This window comes from Dermacentor albipictus, chromosome 5, assembly GCF_038994185.2.
Source record: "Dermacentor albipictus isolate Rhodes 1998 colony chromosome 5, USDA_Dalb.pri_finalv2, whole genome shotgun sequence".
Lineage (NCBI taxonomy): Eukaryota > Metazoa > Arthropoda > Arachnida > Ixodida > Ixodidae > Dermacentor > Dermacentor albipictus.
Genome location: NC_091825.1, coordinates 150,611,356 through 150,632,309, shown reverse-complemented (window position 1 = coordinate 150,632,309; position 20,954 = coordinate 150,611,356). Strand labels below are relative to the sequence as shown.

Genomic DNA, 20,954 nt, shown 5'->3' with positions numbered 1-20,954 from the left:
ACACCTTACATACTCAGTCATCGCAGCACATCTTTAATTTTAATTTGATTCTTGTAGAGAGTGATTAAATATATTAAAAGTGCAAATACATATATTAAATTAGAAAAGAATTTCTCAAACCAAAAAATTGCTGCATTCTTGTTTTTTGTGACCAAGGCTTGTTTATGCTTGCTTTATCATTGAGCATAGAGCAGATAATTACCAATATGCATAAGCCTTAGCACATTACTATGTTATAAGAAATTGGTAAAAGTGCTGGATGTTACATAAAGTACTCCTATCCCACACTTTTCCAGTTCAGTCTCTTAGCCATCGGTGATTCATTAGTCACTGTGATTAATTTCTTGGTCACTTAAACACTATTATAATCACAGTTGTTCATTTTAAGCAGTAGTAGATCAGTAGGTGGTTGCTCTAATTCATGAATTCCAGATATACACTACACATAGCGCCAAGTAAAGTGCATAAGGAGTTCAGATGCATTGGCCACTTTGGTTGTGTCAGTCCCTGTGTCCTGAGGTTCAGTCCCTGTGTCTTGAGCTGACTGATTTCGTTGAATGCCTTTGTGACACTATGGCTTCAATACTACATGCCTACTTCTTCCCTATGAAAGTATTACATATAAGAAATTGTCCCTAAAGAAGTCCCTAAATAAGGAATAGTGGCCATAGGCAGAATTCGAAGAATGGATGCTAAAAGCCACAATGCCTAGACAAGTCAAAAGGTCTCAAATACTCTATTTAAAGTGAAGCTATGGCTGTGTGCAGTGCCCAAGTAAACATTCAGTTTGACAACCGAAACCATCACAGTTAATTCTTACCATTTGCAGGAATGTATGCATGGCCTTCCTTGTCATAGGACACCGATGAATAGACAAGATGAGTACAGAGAGGATCACTGAGGAAGGGCAGTGTATCTGCAGATGCGGTCACACAAATGAGAGCATCTGAAGAAATAAAAAAGAACATCTGTAGCTTGCTGCTGATGTACAGCTAAGTATAAAAATAGAATGCAACATGTGCATTACTTGCTGTTACTTACTATTACTATTACTAGTTTTGTGATGCCTACACTACTCACGTTTCTTTGCACTGTGACGCTTCTGGCTTGCAGGCACTGAAGCTTCTGTAGAAGCCTCTGCACTCTCTGCAATGAAACATGCATGCAGAAAATGATTGAACTAGCTTGTCCAAGTGAAACAGTAAGACTAGCAATTTGCTGCGACTCTTTTGGACTCAAAAGGCTGCCTCATGCACAAATTCTTTAGATAAGCCATTTGTAATTAAGATATACCACTATGAATTATTTACCGTATTTTGTGACTTATAATCTATGTTAATAACCTATTTCACCTGCCTATTGTAGACAGAAATGAGCCAGCTAACATCTCACTTTTTATTTTTATTTTTCATTACATGCGGAGACAGCTGCAAAGAGGAAGTTTTGGTAAAGAAATAAATAAAGACACCCAATGGAAATGGAATGTTTTCGTGGCAAGCTTAAAAAATCTTTAAAATGCTTACCATTCGTGGCATTTTTTGGGTGCAAAAGATTTCTGATCAAAGATAGCCGTGGCAGAGGCTCTTCAGTTGTTGCACATTCTTTTTTTGTGTCTTCTAAGTCCACACGAAAGGCTGCAACACAGAGGTCATCCACTTTTTTGTCCAAGATTGACATCTGTCAAAAGGAAGACAGCACATGAAAAATAACAAAGCTTACCTTCTTGCTCAATGGTTTACAAATGCAATGCAGCAGTATACAAAAAGCTTACCATGTGTTCTAATGATGATGTTCCTTCATATGACACAACTTGATGTTTTCCAGGCATGTACTTGACTTCAGTCAGAGTCCTATTCTTTAGTGGGTGGTCGAATGTAGCATTGCAAGTCTTGGCAAAGAATGTAGTATTACAACAAGAATAAACATTAGACCAAGTTAGTAACATTGCTAAGTGGTTTAACAGCTTCCAAGAATTTGTGATCACAACCAGTTGCTCATGCCAGAGAGGTTAGGGGTAACACTATGTTGTAGCCATTCCAAAAATGCAAAATGAGAAGCCCAATTGTTCAAAGGCAGCATTTCTCAGGTTCTGAAACCACCTACCATGTTTCCAGATTTCATACATTAGAAACAACAAACATGCTGTTTTCATCTACCCCAACCTTGCTTAAAAGCAAATATCCTCAGTTTCATTAGAAAAAGCATGGGGCAGCTGCTAAAAGCTACTCTTACAAGGAGCTTGACGACAAGGCGACAGTCCATATATTAGCAACACCATACGACATATCAAGAAACCAAAGTATGTACAACATTACTGTTCACTTTATGAGGAACAAAAAAAAAAAACATTAAGGGTGTTTTAATTCTAAGCGTAGTGAAACGCAGACAAGATAATTCTAACACTTAATTCATACAAGAAATTTTCTTTGCACAACAAGATCAGGCAAGACCACACATTTTAACAGAAGCAAAAACACCTCAACAGACACCTCAACAAGTAATTATGATAACGAAGAATCAGTAATTTTATTTGATGAGAGAAAGGTGTCATATGTTTTCGGTGGTAGCTAGGCGAAGTCAGCACCATTCTCTGAAAATTTCTTGTAACAGGGGGAGTAGTGTGTAAGTTACTGATTGCAAGTAATATTTGCTCGCTGGCATAGGACTAATCCACGTTTCTGGACAATGTATGTTGCAGATATACTGCCTTTTCTTCAAAATTAAAACGTCGACATAGAATAAGTTATTGTGTCTAGTAGCTATGGAGTATGATTACGCTAGGCAGCAGTTATAGAGGTGATTATTTTCATTATTCGATGGCAATCAAGCACCTCTTGCATTTGAGAATTAAGGAAGCATTTGTTATTAACCTCATTGATTTCTTCTGTAAAATCAATAAACTGTTTTAAGTTTTTCTTTGTCATTGTTCCCCAGACCGAATTTTTTGTGCACTTCAACCACATGTTAATATTAAGTTAGGGTACTAGAAAAGCACACCTAAAACCTTTACACAATCCACTACTTCGATTGTATCTGATCTATGTTTAATGTGAAGCAAAGCAGCAGTTCTTCTTTGAAGTCAAAAGAGGACTGCTTTTGTCTTTTAAAAATTTATAGTTAAAAAATTCTGCTTTATCAAAGAAGAAAAGTGAGGCAGAACATGCTCACAAACCTCAATCTCTGTTGTTTCTCTGCTTGATATCAGCAGTGTTGTGTCATCAGTGTAACAAATGATAAGACACTTGAAATCGTGAAATAACGCTGTACAGATAATTGATTTAAGCACAAAACAGAAGCAGCCTAGAACGCTTCCCTGAAGTACACCTGTCTTAATGCTTTGTTATTTAGAAGTGAACTCACTCAAGGAAACGTATTGCTTTGTGTACTTTAAATAGCAGTTTAGGAGGTTAAAAGCGATTCTGTGCACACCGTAAGAATATAATTTACCAATAACTTTTTTGACTAAGTGAATGAGAGGTATTAGAGAAGTCGATATGAATTCCTAGTCAGCATCATCATCATCAGCTTATTTTTATGTACACTGCAGGACAGCCTCTAACAGCGATCTTCTAGTGTTAGGTCATTATTATAAATATTGAGCAAGATTAATTTCATTTGCATTCATAAAGTTGTTTTGGTAGAACAGTGTTTGCGAAAACTGTGTCGGAAAGTTCCGAGTATCAAATGTTTTGATAGGAAGTTATGCAGTCTTGAGTGCAACAGGTTTTAGAAAACTTTAGAAAAAATCAGTAGGACTGAGATAGGTCGGTAGTTTTCAAAAATATCACTTTGGCAATTTGCATATCTTTTTCAGAAATACACTGTTTTAAAAAGCTAGGTTGAACAGGTACATCAAAGGAGGTGCAACTAAGTCTGCAAGAAACTTCATTGGCCTAACCTGCATGTTATTGGCATCACAACTACTGGTGTTGTGCAAGTTTACGATGCTAGAATATACCTTCTCTTCATCAACAGGGGAAAGAAACACTGGGTTAGGGTTGGTTGGCACACTTGTCTTGCACGAGGTATCATTTTCTGAATCTCAATTTCGGAATTGATTGACAAGAAAATCATTAAAAAGTTTCTCTAGAAGTGGCGGCGTAACTATGACACCATTGTGACTCATAGACTAAGATAGCCTAGACTTGAAACATTTAGCCAGCTAACTTGAAAGTGGGCTTTAGAGTCACTAACTCATGTGTTCTATTTTTAAATAAATTAGATGTATTTTTTGCACTAACATGCACTCGACTGAACTTTCAGCTTAATTTTCACATCCACACAATGTACAGATGAAAGCATATTTATTTTCCTTTGGCACCCGTCCTGTTGCTCTAATATATGAATGGTTATGTGCTTCCCACATTGTACAAGCTGCTCAACTTCAACTTAATTTCAACTAGAATATCAGCTGCACTGATTCGTTAAAATAGGCAATGCTGTCAACTTCCTGTCTTGAAATGTTGCACCTATTTTTTTTTCCTTCTATCACTCATTGTGTCTTGTGAAATCATTCCAGGATTGCATGTAGCATTTTACTGAGAGGTGATGGATAAGGTTAGTTGACTTTCCATGGTGCATGGGTATATAACGACACAAATGGAGGACACATGACAAAGTAACATAGGACAAAAGAACAAGGACTGAAGGGCCATGCATGATTTCCAAGTCCACAATTAAGGGGAAAAGCACACCATGGCTCCCCTGCATATTTTTTATACTAGTGGAGTTTTCTGAGACAAAGTTTTAGAAATCCTGTTGTAGTGTATCTTAAGTGCATTTATGCTTGTGGATCTTTTTCTTCTTGTCAAATGGGACTTAAACTGCTAGTAAGTATACTAGTGCAGTGTAACAGTGTCAAAATGTCTGCTTAAAAATGTCATGGCAACACAATTTTAGAAACAGTGAAAGCACTAAGTGGGTACATTACCGTAGCATACTTTTGCAGAGTTTCTTTGATACAAACTTCTGTCTCTCTTCTCTTGGCTATGAAAAATGATCGCACAGCCAAGTTGATAGAAAAGCAGGCAGTGGTTTGACTCCTTGATTCCCACCACAGCTGGAACTGCAAATGGTGGTTGTGCACAGTAACATATCTGCAACCACATGTAAGTTAAATCCTGATTCCTAGCAGCAAGAACTCTCTACTGATAATTTTCCGATTCCTATAGGTTATTGAAGCATACAATGTAGCTGGAAAGCTATGAAAAGTTGTACCCAGAATGCTGGAAAGCTGCAGAATGCATAGAAGTTTATGTACCCTTCCTCATATGTCGCATACAATGATGAAGCTATGTAAGCAAGAACACATCCTAAAGAATGTGTTGTGTGTTGCTCTACTTTAGGGTGGTCAGACAAAGCTGAGCAAACAAGCCAACAGCTATCTCAAAAGAAGCGTGAACGAATGAGTGAGTCGCAAGAATTGTCTACTGAAAAAAGAAAATTCTCCTTTAAATTTATTTCAAGAATCCTACTCAATAATCTGCAGAAAAAATGTTTTGTCATTTAAGAAGATTTATCAATTTGATTAACATATCTGTTCACAATGGCTACCATTAATGGCTTGACAACAACCCTGTCCTAGACAATGATGCAAATAGATATTAGATAGCTCTAATATCTCCGATTAGAACATGAAACATTTTATGTGAAGAAAAATTACCAAGCATTTCAAATACAAATTTAAGGAGAGATTTCTCAATTTAAAGAAAAGGTAAGAAACTAGGCCCCATTGTACAAGGTTATCACAGTTTTGCTTGAAATTAGACGTAATTATCTCTTAAGAATAAGTGCAAACAGTACAAATAAGGAATATTTCACAGCATAATGCGCTATGTACTAGAGAGTATAACAGAAAAATCCGTGCTCTATGCTGTACATTTCCTGAAACCACACTTTCCACATCCTCAACTGTGGACTCCGAGCAGATAAAAGATCACGTTTCTTAAGCTCCTCTTAACTCTCTGTTCTTATGTCCCTTGTCCTGTTCAGTTTTTTTTTTTCACTATCACTATACAGCCATACCCAATTTTGCATACAACTCTGCTTAATAATGAAACCTTTTTAATACAAGTCCCGTGTCAACACTCCTTAAAGCAAGACATAACAAAATAGGTGACCATCCTTAGTTCTCCAATGATCGGCATCTATGAGCTGGCTGTTCTCTGACCCTCAAAAGCGTGCCCAGGTCGCAATTGTTTTGCTATGGTCAGTTTATGAGGAAAATTGATTAATTAAAGAGTAAATTTACGTTTCACTGAATATTCATTCTAAACAAAATCACATAGCTGTGAGAGTTTGAAGAAATAATTTACATGCTAGATTCATTCCTTTTTCCTCTGAATTCTTAGCCATCAAGCACTTATCAAATGATTCCCATGAAACGCTTTCTGAGATGGGAGATTCATTTATTGTAACAATGATGAATTTTGTCTTCTGCTGCTTATAAAACTGCCCTGAGCACAAAAGAGCATTGATAGTTGCCATATCTCAATACAAATACCAAGCATGACATAAAGAGAAGCATTACTCACAGCAAATTTGTAGTCTGCTTCCTCATAAGCACGAGATGGGAAGTCCACGGCACAGACTACAGGTGGCTCACGTGGATGTGCCATCAAAATCAAGAAGTCACAGTACCTGGAAATCCCGACATTATAGCATGCCTTTTTTTCTGACTAAATGCAACTTTTGTACTCACCCAGTGAATTCACGAGGAATGCGCGTCTCAAATGGGGTAATATGGTCGACTCCGACTACCAGTTTTAGGCTTTTATCGGTGTTCTGAAAGTGTGTGTAGACATCCTGCACAATTAAAGGTGACAAAGGTTAGAACTCTTCGTCAAATCCCTAAGTGGATACAGTTGGCTTTTACCAGTTTTCTGATGTTTAAACCGATTTAAAGTCAATAATTTAATTATACCAGTAAGACTTATTTAAATCATTTTAGGTAAAAGTAAACATTTTTCTACCTTCAAAAAGACTAAAAAGGATGTAATGTACAATATGTGCTATCATTTCATATGCATTTATGTCAGGGTGTCGAACCAAACTAAACCCAAACCACAATTTTGGGCAGAATTTAACCTGAACACAAACAAATATTATTGAAACGTGCCTGTACCAGAATTGTACCCGAACATAAAAGAATAATAATGTTTACCGGTTCAGTGTGAAACAGTTCAAGCATATAAGGTGACAACCGGTACTAAACAGTTTGCATCACTGTTCAAATAACTATTATATCTCAATCAGTGGACCCTACTAGCAGATTGTCATGTCTCATGAGTAGCACTGTGTGAGAATGGGGATATACAATGGGTGAATGTTAGTAACTACGGCCACCTCAGCACAGACGCTTGCACTTGTGAAGTCAGCCATGCAAGTTGTGTTCCACAGCTGAAAAGTTGTTTTAGGAGCTTCATGGAATCAACACTTCTGGTGACACACCCGATTTGGCCATTCAACTTATTACTACAGCTAATTAGATAAACATGGAGAGCTGAAAAACTATGTCCTTAAGGAGGGATATCAACGAGTTTATCTGCATGACTTATTGTAACTATGGCACTGCAGTCACTAATGAATGCTGTCACCTTCTCGGTGAGCGGTAGTCATGGCTATAAATAGCATGCGAAATCTGCTTTTGTTACGTGCCATGGCTTAACACACGTTTGGTGCATACCCAAGCACAGTACAATGTTCTTCGAGTGGCAGAATTACTCATGAGGCACAAAGTGCATGCTTTTGACTTCTTTGTCTGCTCTAAGCCAGTGCAAGGCTACACGCCATGTGCAGATGCGAAAGAAAGGTTATGTATTGCTCCGCACAAATAACCTTTGTTGATCATTCAGAAGCATCAATGTCCTCACCTGCTTTTAAAAAAAAGCAGTAAACCAAGTAAAACATCAAATGCTGTATTCTTTCTTTGCTAAAGACTAGAAGTTTCACGTAATTTATGTAATACAAAGTGAATTTGTGCTGTCTTCGACACCTTAGATTACATGCCACAGTTCGCACACCACCAGTCCTGTTGTAAAAACCTGAAGCCAAACAAAAATTAACTCACTCTGCTGCTGTCAAAGTAATGAGTGTGGAAGCTATGCACACTTTATGCTGACGTAGCGATTCTCACTAATCACCTGTTTTTATTATGCACATGAAAATTTCCCCATATCTATGTAATTCATTCATAAATTTATACCTCCTCTTGATGAAATTTGGAAATACTGATTGCTGAGCAATTTGGTGTTCCATACTGATGAAAAGTCATTGTATCAGGTTGTGTTTCTTTCTTGTCCCTTTCTTATTGTGCTATTCTTTGGCAGTATTGATGAAACTTGTTTTTTTTGGTTCAACATTCTGATTTATATTACTGCAAACATACAGCAAAACAAATTCAAAATTGTAATCTAGCAGTGGCGAATCCTTCCTGTTTACTGACCCTTCCAACCAGCACTCACGACTTTTACAGACAAATACTAACGCCTTGAGAAAAGGGGGGGGGGGAGGGGAGAGGCATGCCTCAAACGAAGAAAAATAACAAGAATGAAATTTTAACAAGTGACAACACATCCTTGTGCTGCGCTGTAGCAGTGTTTTTAGGTTGGGGAATAGGGAAAGAAAGGAATGCAAAGGTTGAAATGCCCATTGGTCACAAGCGAGTGTCTATTATAAGCACCTGATGCTGCAACTGAAGGACCTACCAAATCAAAAGAAAGAGCAAGGCCTGGTTCACAGAGCATTAGGTGCATACCGCAGGCAGCGTACACTGGCGAGACGAAAAAGAAAGAGGCGTGTTATATGTCTTCACTAGAACAGTGACTATGTCTCACCAGAGGTGGTGGCCTCAACCATGCGTTAGAGGAGTAGAGAATGCAAAAAAACTGAGCGATGAGGCAAGTGAGGAGAGTGTAGAGTTCAAGGGTGGCAACAGGACCACCTTTGTGTCCAGGTAAGCACGCAGCAGGTGCTGCATTTGGGCCAGGCACGAGGAGGTCTCTGGCAGGGAGCAGCAACACATTTGCAAACAGTATGTGTTTTCGCAGTGTGATAGGGTCAACAACTTTATGTTGCTGCCATGTTGCAAACAGAGGTTGCAAACTGTTTCCGCAGTGCGGAAAGGCATTCTAGAGAATATCCTAGGATGATTTCTAGTACAGAAATCATCGTAGGTCTTGCCTTGGTTGCCGTGCATGTCAGCACGACAAAATTTTGAGAGGGGAGGTGGAAGCCCTCACCCTAAAATTTTGTATGCAATATATTTGTATTGTGCATAACATTCTTGAAGGTGAATAGATCAGTCAGTTATGAATATCCATGCCTTAGTAAACATTAGTTATGAATATTTGCCTTTCTTGGTTTTACAGTAAATTCTCTGCTCCCCTTTCCCTTCTGGTTTTATTAGTTTTATGTTTTTATGGGCGCACTTTCCCCTTTGCTGCATTTTCAGACTGATATAAGTTATGAATAAAAATAACCAAATTACCTGGACTATGGTCATTAGATTGTTCAGGTCATTCTGGTGACCTTGAGAAAACAGGGCAATTCCTTTCAGTCTATTTTCATCAATCCATGCATCCAGGCTTTTCATAAACTGGCCCATATCAGCTTCATGCAGCATATCAATGCTGAATGAGTCCACCTCAGCAATAAAATAAGGTGATCGATCAGTGTTATGTGAAATAAAATTTTTAAAGTCATTATCTGGAAAAGAAGACAAAGAAAATATTTTCTATTTACAGTAATAATTTATTTACAGAGAACATGCAGAATGTTAGATTCAATGTTCCCAATTATAGGAAGTGAACAGCTAGAAGTAAGCACAGATATATCTTCATGTTGTTTCTTTACCAGCGCATTATACGAATTGTAATCTTCAATTCTGCCTGAGTCTAATCATGCAAGGGTAGTCATCCCATCTGCAGATTTGCTGTTATATTGACTTCAGTTAATGAGCTGATTGGTAATGACTGTGCTCCAACAAGCTCCTGTACACTTCTATGGAGAAAAAAAAAAACATTATGAATTAGAACTTTGTAATTCAAGCATGTAATTTAGAAGGAATCACTAGCAGGTTGGATTATGAGCAGTAGTGGTGCTTGACAATGCTGTGCTAACAAGAATATTTTCTGTTCAAGTTGTGGGGCCTGCACTAAGTGCAGAGAGAGAGAGAGAGAAAGAATTGGCACACCTAGAGAGTGGGAAAGCTTTGAGGTACAATGTCGAAGGGGGTGGCAGCTGAAGGGGCTACGGTGAACCTTGAATTGAACCTATGTGTGAGGCCATTGACATACAAATTTGCAATCAAGCTTCTCTTGCAGGCCCTTGAGTACTGAAAATTCCCCTTGAGCCATAGCCAATGGTTGAATGATCATGGCAGACTGCCCTAAACTTAGCAGCGAAGCTGGACTTCCACTATTTACTTTTACTTCCAAAGACAATGATGATCATGCTTTGCAACATATGTATTGCAGTTCAAGACTGTCGGTACAATGCCTGCTTCTAAGCAGAAGTGCTTACCACCAACACAGGATAGTTCCAGTGAGTGCCTAAGTCATGTTCATTGCTATTTTCAAACTCTCATTTAACTTACCATCTGGTATACAAATTGATCTTGTACATCTCAATGAGGTCGAATTAGTGGAAACTGTCTGCACTTTTCATTTTCAATAAATGATTTTAATGAGCATAAAGGCAATGGTCCCGTTACTGGCCATGAAAATCAAAGTTGTGATTTCCTAATCTCACACACATTAATCAAATTCCAGGGTTTATGTGCCAAAACCACCACATAATTATGCGGCAGGATGTAGCGGGGACTCCAGATTGATTCTCACCATTCGAGGTTCTTTAATGTGCACCCAATTCCCAGTACATAGGCATTTTTTGCATTTCACCCCATCAACATGCGGCCACCGTAGCTGGGATTAAACTCCTATGCACATAATTGGTTGTACGTATCTTCACAACTGTTCTGTTTTTCGAAAGTGCAACAAGTTATATAATGCATGACTTGCTGAAACTAAAATGTGACGTTAGAGCAATAAACACAAAATCAAAGAGAAACATAACAGTGTATTTGTCGTTTCTTAACTGTCTTATTCTTAGTACTTGCTGTGCACAATTCAGTGAAATGATTTGGCTCCCTTGAGTATGCTTCTTCAAGCCCTTCATTCCTAATTTCATAGACCAGTCGAAGCTTTCCCTGATCTGGAGCCAGCAGTCATATTTTTGTGCCTGCTAGCAGAGCACAGCCACCATGGCTGTGTTCTGCTGTACATTGCAATAGAATAAAATACAGTTTCACCAGTGCCTCAATTTCACATTGAAAATCTTTTGTGTTTCAATGCAATGCGCCTATGACACACGTATTCCCACCCCCTTTCTTTTCCTCATTAACTTTTTTAGCAGCAGGCCCATTGGGCACAGTTAAACCGCTATCAATGGTTTCAAACATCACTTTCGAGACCTTACATGCCGCTCATGGGCACACTGCGCCATTGGACACGAAGGAGAACTACATTCTTGTTTTCTAAGCAGCTAGATTTTTTCATGCCAGGCGGTAATTTTTGAACATGCTCCGAAGTTTCGCGATCGTCAAAATAGAAAGCAAAAATGGCTGCCTCCGGGAGCTGCGCATGCGCTTAGAAAGATTGCAGATGCCGTGATTCCGCTGCGTTTATGGCTGATTTTATCAATGAATTGAGCAGCAGCAAGTCTCGGGATGCTGACTTTTTGTCGGACTTTGACTCTGAGGGCGACGACAATGCAAACCAGCCCAGAAAATCAGCGGCCAAAGCCTGATACACCAAATTGTAGTGCATGAAGTTAAATTTTTGTTGTGGAATAACTGCTCAATGAGAAACCTAAGATCTTTTGTAGATAGTGCCTATTAAACAGCAATACATGTTGCATATCTCATAATTTTTGTTACATACTTTTCTCAGTAAATACAAGTGTGACATTACAAACTTTGTTGAATTTTATCCCACAATCTTGATTCTAGCAATTTATATCTTTTTATGACATACATCTCATTAATAAAACATTTATGTGTGAAAAGTGCATTCATTCTGCTTTTTGTTTCAGTGTAATATAAGATATTGAGTGCAGTATTTCCTTCAGAAAAAAAAAGCTGCTGTAACCTACAAAAAACACCTATTTTCCCCATGGTAGAGAAAGAGTTTATGTGCATATAATCCTATCTGGTGATGTGGCACCAATTGAAACTACCAACTCGAATACTAACCATCCCTGGGCACAAATTTATGGTCAGCATCATTGTACTTCACAAAGCTATAGATGACATAGTCACATAGATTTCTTGTCAGATATTTCACAACACCAACTGCCTCATTGGTAAGACAGATGAGGCTGCCTGAAAAATAAAGTGAAGATATATTAATTGCATGGGACAGTTCAGAACAGTCAATGCTGTGCATGAATGTGTGCGCATAGTGCAGTGATGTAAGACAAGAGAGCAAAATTTGTCATATGCATTAACACATGCACAAATATTAAGTTCTTTGCAATGTTAGTGCATTATTTGTTTATCTTATTTTGCTGATATATGTCTGTGTGCTGTTTTTACTAAAGGGCCCCTCACCAGGCCCCATAGCAAATTTCGGTTATGCGTTGGAAGTTGTTGAGTGTCCTCTAAGGAGCTTTCTGCCGCAATAATTTTCCGAATTGGTTCAATAATATCCGAGATAAATATTTCAGTGCTGTGAACCCACGATTTCAGCAGGCAAGCTCTACTACCAAGCAACACACTCTCTCCACTCGCCCCATCTAGCCTCCGCAAGCAAAATTCCTTCCCTGCATTCCTCCCATACTGGACTTCGAGGATCGCATGACGCATACGTCACGGGCCTTGCCTTCATATTTTTTTCTCCTCGCTTTATTTTTTTTGGCGCTGCGCACTTTTGCTGACAGCATCATGCGTGAGCTGTTGTGACTGTCTCGTTTCACACAGCGCGTGATTTTGTGCGCTGTGCACGAGGACACATGACGAGCGGTATAATTCAGTGCTACACGAATACTGAGACAGACACAAGCGGATCACAGAGCATGATCACGCACTGGAACACAGTAGAAAATGGCATAGTTTCGGTACCTGTGCACATGACTGCACGACCGTGGGAACAAGCAGACAAAACGAAGTAGATCTCTCTTGCTTTGGTTCGAAGTAAAACAAAAAACATGCAGGCATTGCGTTTGTGTGTTTTATTATTCCTCTAAACTTGAATTTGTCAATTCAAGCAACAGATCACACAAATAACAGATGTTGCCTTGAATAATTCTCGAAGTCACATGTCTCGGCGATTGACGTCACACTGTGAACATGAGTACGTAGGTGCAAGGACACGCGTACATTACTGTCCAGCTTGGAGCACGGTCGCCGTGAGGGAAAGGGAAAACAGTGTTCGGATTGAAATTTCAGACCTTTGCACGGTGCGTAGAAATGTAATACTTTGCAAACACGATTGTTCGCACGCATTGTATGCTCTGAGCTTGTCAGCTGAAAATGGCCAGAGCTGGTGAGGGGTATGGCAAAAACCTCAGATGGCTCATGGGACGAAAAATGGACAGTTTGGTGTTATGGTACCAAAATTCAATGGCACCAAAATTGGGAGTTGAACCCTTGATCTTTGGCGGGAGTCAAACCCATGATCTTGGTTGTTAATTACAGCAAAGTTAATTAGGGTACTCAAACCCACATATTTCATGTTAACTACAGACAAGTTAATTAAGAGGCAATTAACACATTGTTAATTAAGGCACTCGAACCCCCAACGTTTGGTATGAGTTGAACCCAGGACGTTTGGTGCTAACTAGGGCAAAGCTATTTAAGCCCCAGTTAATTAAGGTAGAGTTAATTAGGGCAGTCGAACCCACGACCTTTGGTGGGAGAAAACTAATAGTAGAAAGTAAGAACACATTCGAATGAGAATGCCATTTACTGAATGTCTCGTGAGCATGCAGGCTTTCACCTGCATCCTCTTTAGCATGTGCTAAAATGACTGTCAAATGCTTTTGATGTGCCTTGGGTGATTAAAAGTTCAGTAAATTACCGAAAATAAATAAATTATTGAAACATTTTTCTATACTTAGAGGACAGGACACAATGGTACACTTACGAGTGGTGCCACGAACAGGTGGTGTTCTTGCTGTTGGTGTTGCTGAAACTGAAAAAAAAAATACCAATTTATTTTAAAAATCCTTTTTACCTCCATTGCGATCAATTTTGTGCACTGTGTGCTCAGCTGATCACTGTACCATGAGTTTGAGGAGGTGGTGAAATAGGCGATTCTGGAAGAAGATAGAAAGAAGACCTCAGCACTGCGAGTTTCGTTATTATAAAAAAAAAAATAGTACAGCAAGTTGTAGCAAGTCTCCTTTAAGGTTCCCTCTAATTGTGAATTCATTCAGAATAATTTCTGTGCTTGCGCCACAATTCTCCAATTAAAGCATGTGCCTTTTCTTGCTTTGGTAATAAATAATGTCAACCCCTGTTTGTGAAACAGTTTGCATAGTTTAAGGTGTATGGAAAAGAATGCATTTTACTTCTGGGCAAAGCTAGTATAAGGATGCATTCTGGCAACTTTGCAACTAGACCAACTTGTTAGATTTTGAAGAATATATTTTGAGCGCTTTATTTTACTATATTGTTGTTACATGTAAACATAGAAAGGAGGAGGTCCCACAGCTCATGACTGCAGGGGGACATCCTTTACATAGATGCATTTGACAAGTAAAAAATTAGAACAGCAATAGCAATAATGCTTACAGACACACAAGCTTTCAAGCCCCCCAAATATATAAATTGAAAACACTTGTACATAAGTGATAATTTGCAATCTACAGTTAAACCTCGGTATAACAAACTTCAATATAACAACATTTGAGATATAACGAAGTATTTTACTTTTCATAGCCTTTTGTTTGTAGAACACCATGTATTAAAACATCAATATAGTGAAGTGTGTTTGTATGTGATTTCAATATAACGAAATTTTACAGCGGCGGCAAAGGAATACGGAGACAATAAACGGGAACTCCGGCAGATGCAAATGGTCAAATGATTGAATTGCATACCGTTGCTTGCAAATGCACCTCTCAAATAATATGCCGCACGACATGCACGACCGCCGCAGTGGAGCCGCATCATGTTTCGTATAAAGTCCAAGTGCGAGAAGATCCTATTGCGCTCTGGCCACTGTGTGTTTTAGGTGTGAGTGAAAGTGTGTGAGGGTGAAACAAAATATATGGTGGCTTCACGAGTGCCCCCTTCCCGTGCGAGCAAAGGGAAAGAGGGGGAGGGGAGTGAGCTCCCAGTAACATGATCAAGCACACACGAGGGGGTGGGGGACGAGTGGGGGGTAAGTTGGCGCGAGTCTTGACTTCTGGCGCGTGTCCGGGTGGTGGCTGCACATGGGTGTAAGCATGGCTGAGCACATATGCACATTATTTTGTGCTCTTAATGTTTCTTGTTTACCCCCCTAAGAAACACGGCAATTGCAATTTGGCAATTCATTCTGGAATTTTTAGTCAAAATTGTTCTGCACACTGATTACCACTTATTTGCGCCAATAATAATATCATGAAGTTGTTCCCCTTTCAGGGTGGCATTGATTCACATTTCTGTTAGCTAACAAGGAAATCACGTGAAGAGACCTGTGAACCTTATATATTTAAACCTCGATATAACGAACTTCGGTGTAACGAAATTCTTGATATCATGAAGTATTTCACTTTTCATAACCTCTTGTCCATAAAACACCATGTATTTAGAACCTCAATATAACGAAGTGTTTTGTATACGATTTCAATACAACGAAATTTCACTGGCACTGCAAAGGAATGCCGAGACAAGAAATGGAAATTTCCATGGACACATATGGTCAAATGATTGAATTACAAGTGGCTGCTTGTAAACGCACCTCTCAAATTGACGAGAGCGACCACTGCTGAATTGGAGCGGCATCATGTTCCGTATAAAGACCTAGAGCAATGAGATCCTATCGCACACTGTGTGCTTTAGGTTCGAGTGAAAGTGTGTGAGGGTGAGACAACAAAGATGTTGGTTTCATGCACGCCACCATCCTGCATGAGCAGAGGGAAAGAGGGGGAGGGGATCGAGCTTGCGGTAATGCGATGAAGAACGTGCGAGGAGGAGGGGGAAGGGGAGCCGAAGTGTGGGGTAAGCTGGCATGCGCATCTTGATTTTTGATGCGTGTCTGGGCTGGTCGTTGCTGCGCATGGCTGCAAGCATGGCTGAGTGCATACGCAGTCGCACATCCCGCTTTAGAGGTAATCTGTCATATGTGCAAAGAGGGGGCATGCCAAGACAGCGTGGCGTCATGTAATCTGTCTTCCTGCGCGTTTAGTATTGCAGGATGCGTGATCTCGAGTTTCGGTGACCTGATGGAGCAAGGGACAAAGCATTCGCTCCCCACCACCTACACTTTTCATGATAGCGTCGTCCCAGTGTGGGCGAAGCTATCAGCCGCGGGGACGGAGTGTGCGCAAGAGTGTGGCTGGCTTCACTTAATTCTTACTGCTGATGTGAAGATATTGTCGACAGGGCATGAAACTTATCATTCGTCACCAACTCCAAAATTCATCAAAATAAATTGTTTTCTCATTTAAATTTGCCTATCTTGATTGCCCGATAATTCGGATAATTCTTCGGCGCCTTTCCATGTAAGAAAAATCGATCGGCAACTGTACTTACTTACATAAGATGTCTAACTACAATACAATTAAATTTCTATATAACAAAGCAAATTGCAGACTTTACCGACTTCGTTATATTGAGGTTGAACTATATCACAAATGTTACAAAAGAAAACAGTCATACTTTAAATGTAAAGTCAAGGTGGTAAAAATATTTTAAGAATTGAATAATGGGAACAACAGAATTATGACTATCCCAGCTGCATTTGAAGAAGTAGCTAATGAGTGAGGTGGGTGTAAGCCTGTGACACCTAATGCATTGGCAAAGAAATGAAGGGACCATCACACTGCTGGCTAACAGCTCAATTTTAATCATATTAGCTAGTACAGAACAAAATGTTTATACCAAATGCATATGCATTACAACTAGTGATAGATTAGTGATCTATCACTAATGATCTTTTAATGATCTTCTAGTGATCTATCACTAATGAACTAGTGGTCTTCTCTACAAAAAGTCGCTTTTTTAGACAGTAGCCTGTGAAGAATTTTTGTGCCTCTTGTTCATAATGTCCCCCCCCCCCTCCCACTTCCTCTCAAACACTTGTACACGCCTTATCACAAGTACAAAGGCTACCTTGCTGGGACTGCCAGGCTGACTACAGGTTCTTTATGAAATTGCCAGTGGTGTGCCATAAGTTCTGCCACTCTGGAAAATGAAAAATTTTAATGAAGTTTCACTTTGTGAATGCGGGTTACGCGTAAGCATATGAGTGCTATTCCCATATACTTGTGCGTGACCCCATTCCCATAGTCGGGCTCGGTCGACTTGTGCTCGGCCTGCCGCCATTTGCAGTGCTGCTCCATTCTTGCTTTCGTACTAAAAACTTTCGTACTCCCTCTAAAGAAGTATCAAATGTCAGGAGCACCACGGGAAGTGCACCACACAGCCAAACCGTATACACAGTGAAGGCACAAAGGAGCCCGCATATTTTTGACAAAGGCTGTACATTTCTGCATTAAGAACACTGCCTAAAGGCAGCACGAAGTACCTGCTCCTATGGAAAAGCAGAAGCATGCAGGAAATCCATGCACTACTACACTTGCCTTTTTGGAGTTCAGATTTCAAAGTGTGCAGCCTTGAAAATGGTCCACCCAATGATGGGCACTTTCCTTCCACATCTTCAAACTCGACATCAAATGCTGCAGCACACACAGTTTGAACTTGCCCAGCCACTTTCGATACCTGTAAGAAAAAGTTGTCATGGCTTATGCTTTTATACCCTGGGAATGGGAAGCACATTGCAGCAGTCTGCATGACTTGCTCATGCAGGGAGAAGCTGGTTTTTGATTCTCTAGAACAACCTAAATTAGAAAAAACTGTCAATGCTATCATGTCCACTTTGGCATGTGACAACTCAATCCATAAATGTGGCCACTGCGTCCCACTCAGACAATGACTGCAATGGGTTTTCTGGCACACCCAAGTGCCACTAATAATCAATCGAAAATTTTTACTAAACTTCCTTTATTTTGTACACATCCAAATGCCATGAAGCCACTATTTCTTAAATAACAGCAGTACACATTGATGTTTAAGAGCTCTCCCAGAAATGATAATAGTGTTCAATTAAGCTCAAAATTATGCAAGCACTATTCCTGAGTGCTAACCAGAAGAAAAGAAAAGTTCACAACCAAACCTTTTCATGCATTGCTCGTTCTGCTTCGAAGCTGAAGATCTCAGTCCCATTGTCCTTCTGCTTCAGCTCATAGGCAGTGGCAGAGGGCAACTTCTTCAAGTGGCAAACCTGTATTGCAGTCAGCAGAAATGAGAAATCGAACCTCCTTTCAAGATTAATTCATGTTTGGTAAACAGACTTATAGAAGCAAGATAGCCGTGTAAGTGCAGAGAATTGGCTCACACTGCAGCAAGAAGAAGTGGTCAGAGTTTGGCTCAATAAGAAACCATTGGAGTGCAAAAATAAAACATTCAAGAACGCTTATTTGGTTGTTTTAGGCCTTATTCGTACGATAATGTGATCACAAATAAAATGTGGCATCATCCATTTTTTTTTTTTACCTTTTTGTGCTCTTGCTTCCTCATGAACCACTACCTCCATGTTTTCCTTTGAGATCAAGTTACCGATAAAGAACTCTGTCACCTGGTATAATTCACTAAATTGTGAAACACGAAAGTGGGATGGGGGACTATGTTACAATACAGTAAAACATGTAAACAGTGCTATGGAAAGAAGAGAAGAATGCCTCACAGTAAAGCCATTGAAAAGCAGTTCTAAACTTGCAGTTGAAAGGTCAAGTGACTAATTATATTTAAGGTGATAAAGCAACTTTGGAGTTATTAAAGATATTGTGGTGGGGAGTACATAACATGTTTAGGAGGGTTGCATTCCATTCCCATCAAAACTAGACAGGTTACCATCTGTATCACCAAAGTGCCCTTAAGGCAATAGAAGCTGCCTTTATGCTCATGCATTCGCACAGTGACATCTTTAGAATTGCTTTTACAGTGGCCAGATAACTTCTGTGTATATTTCTTACTTGAATAAAGAGAAGTAAAGTATATTTCACTTCTAACCATGACCAAACACAGATGTAGTAGGGAGCAAGTAATTCTCACAGAGCAGCTAACATGCAATTTTTTCCGATCAATGGTGTAAGCTTAGGCTAACACTAATGTCTGACGATGGAGAGCTGGACAGTTTAACCCAGACTTTGATAGAGAAAATTTGGGTGGGATTTTCAAAGTGTCAGGCCTTGTTTAGGGCAATTTAAAAGCAAAAGTGAACTAGATTAAAAACTTTAACAAAGAGAGCTATCCCCTTTCTTGCATTTCTCTGCAGCTTGAACTTTGAGAGTACCAGTGCATATTCAAAATTCAACATGCTTAATTTTACATGTTACATTTTTTCCCCAATTATGGTGATAGAGCCAAAGATGGCAATTTTTGAATCTGTTTGCATCACATGATAAAGCAAGTGGAGTCATGTCATGCCAGTTTCACATACCTTGTCATATCCTACCCAAAGCTCCTTTTCACAAACTTTCCCACGACCTTGTTTCTTGACGCCATGAAAGTAGAGGACAGCAAGTGTAAATGATAAACAAATGCTGGTCCTGTTTCTTGAGCGTTGCTCTAAGTATTTCTGAAAGAAAGGCAGGGCAATGTTAATGTAAACAACCTTAATGAGAGAAACCTTATCTCATGGGAAATAAAAATGACTGATTAAGCAGTGCACAACATTCATTGCCTTCTTTCCCCTTGAACCTTGACTACAACATGCATTACCTTGATCATTTCTAATCAGTAATGGCAGTTCAGAATGTTCATGCTACTTGAATATGAATTTTAACAGCAACATATTGAGCTTCCTATATGGCAGACAAAATTGATAGAAACATGCTTTTGCCACTAAATATACACCTCCAATATCTTGGTACCTGACATTACAAATAATAATAATAATAAAAAACTTCATTGTACAAACCATTTCTATTTCCTCAGCCTTTTCTAAAGGCCTGTTGGGAAATCTGGGAGCACAACTGCTGCTTGGCTTTAAATCATGCTTCCTGAGAATCAAGTACTGACATTTTCTGGGGAAAAAAAAGAAAAAGGAAACATGAAATGAAATCAAAAGCAATTTAATCTGCAACTGCAGGAGTGAAAACATTTAACGGCAGCACCAACAAAAGCTGATGGTAACTAGCTGAATGAGTCCACTCATGCCATTCATATGCAGACTTGCTTTTCCTGATTTAGTTCTACTACTAATAAATAATGGTCCACTTACATGTGTCCTTGTACTGTTTAATTAAGTATATGCAAATGGTGATTAACTAAAAAATATAGGGCCATACTGATTCTATCATGGTGTTTAGCCATACTTTCATATTGTTTTGCTCACATCTAGGTTGATATATGCTCTTGTTGGAATTGCGGTCGCTGTTGGTGTAACTAACTATACTAGGCAGACACGGCGAGCAGTGTCTAGCAGACACAGCGTCTGGAAAAGATACTCAGGGTCTTATAAAAAGAAACCATGCATTCATTGTGTGGCAAGTTCAGTTTAACTCAGCTGCATCAGTGCTCTAAAAATTAGCATCAAATGCAACAAGCTCAGCAGAGATCACATATGGGTAGCTTTACCAAAATGCCTTTGACCAGTTATTCTCATCAGGCATTGCTATGCTTGGTGATGTGTTGTATTCGTGTGAGCTCTTGCTTGACCTTCAGACTGCTTCCACAAAAGTTGTGC

At 39.3% G+C, this 20,954-nt stretch overlaps 1 protein-coding gene across 1 annotated transcript in view; it reads right to left on the bottom strand.

Annotated features, from left to right (window-relative positions):
- The window catches only part of LOC135915285 (uncharacterized), a 297,520-nt gene that overhangs the window by 34,019 nt on the left and 242,547 nt on the right, over positions 1 to 20,954 (bottom strand). Inside the window, exons 184-198 of the mRNA XM_070539179.1 lie at positions 20,187 to 20,292; positions 19,707 to 19,844; positions 18,381 to 18,488; positions 17,788 to 17,926; positions 14,281 to 14,313; positions 14,142 to 14,189; positions 12,251 to 12,379; positions 9,488 to 9,705; positions 6,701 to 6,804; positions 6,534 to 6,639; positions 4,931 to 5,065; positions 1,772 to 1,888; positions 1,524 to 1,677; positions 1,081 to 1,146; positions 821 to 946 (exon numbers count right to left, since the gene is read on the bottom strand). Coding sequence (XP_070395280.1) covers positions 821 to 946; positions 1,081 to 1,146; positions 1,524 to 1,677; positions 1,772 to 1,888; positions 4,931 to 5,065; positions 6,534 to 6,639; positions 6,701 to 6,804; positions 9,488 to 9,705; positions 12,251 to 12,379; positions 14,142 to 14,189; positions 14,281 to 14,313; positions 17,788 to 17,926; positions 18,381 to 18,488; positions 19,707 to 19,844; positions 20,187 to 20,292 — 1,727 coding nt within the window. The remainder of the gene's footprint in view (positions 1 to 820; positions 947 to 1,080; positions 1,147 to 1,523; positions 1,678 to 1,771; positions 1,889 to 4,930; positions 5,066 to 6,533; positions 6,640 to 6,700; positions 6,805 to 9,487; positions 9,706 to 12,250; positions 12,380 to 14,141; positions 14,190 to 14,280; positions 14,314 to 17,787; positions 17,927 to 18,380; positions 18,489 to 19,706; positions 19,845 to 20,186; positions 20,293 to 20,954) is intronic.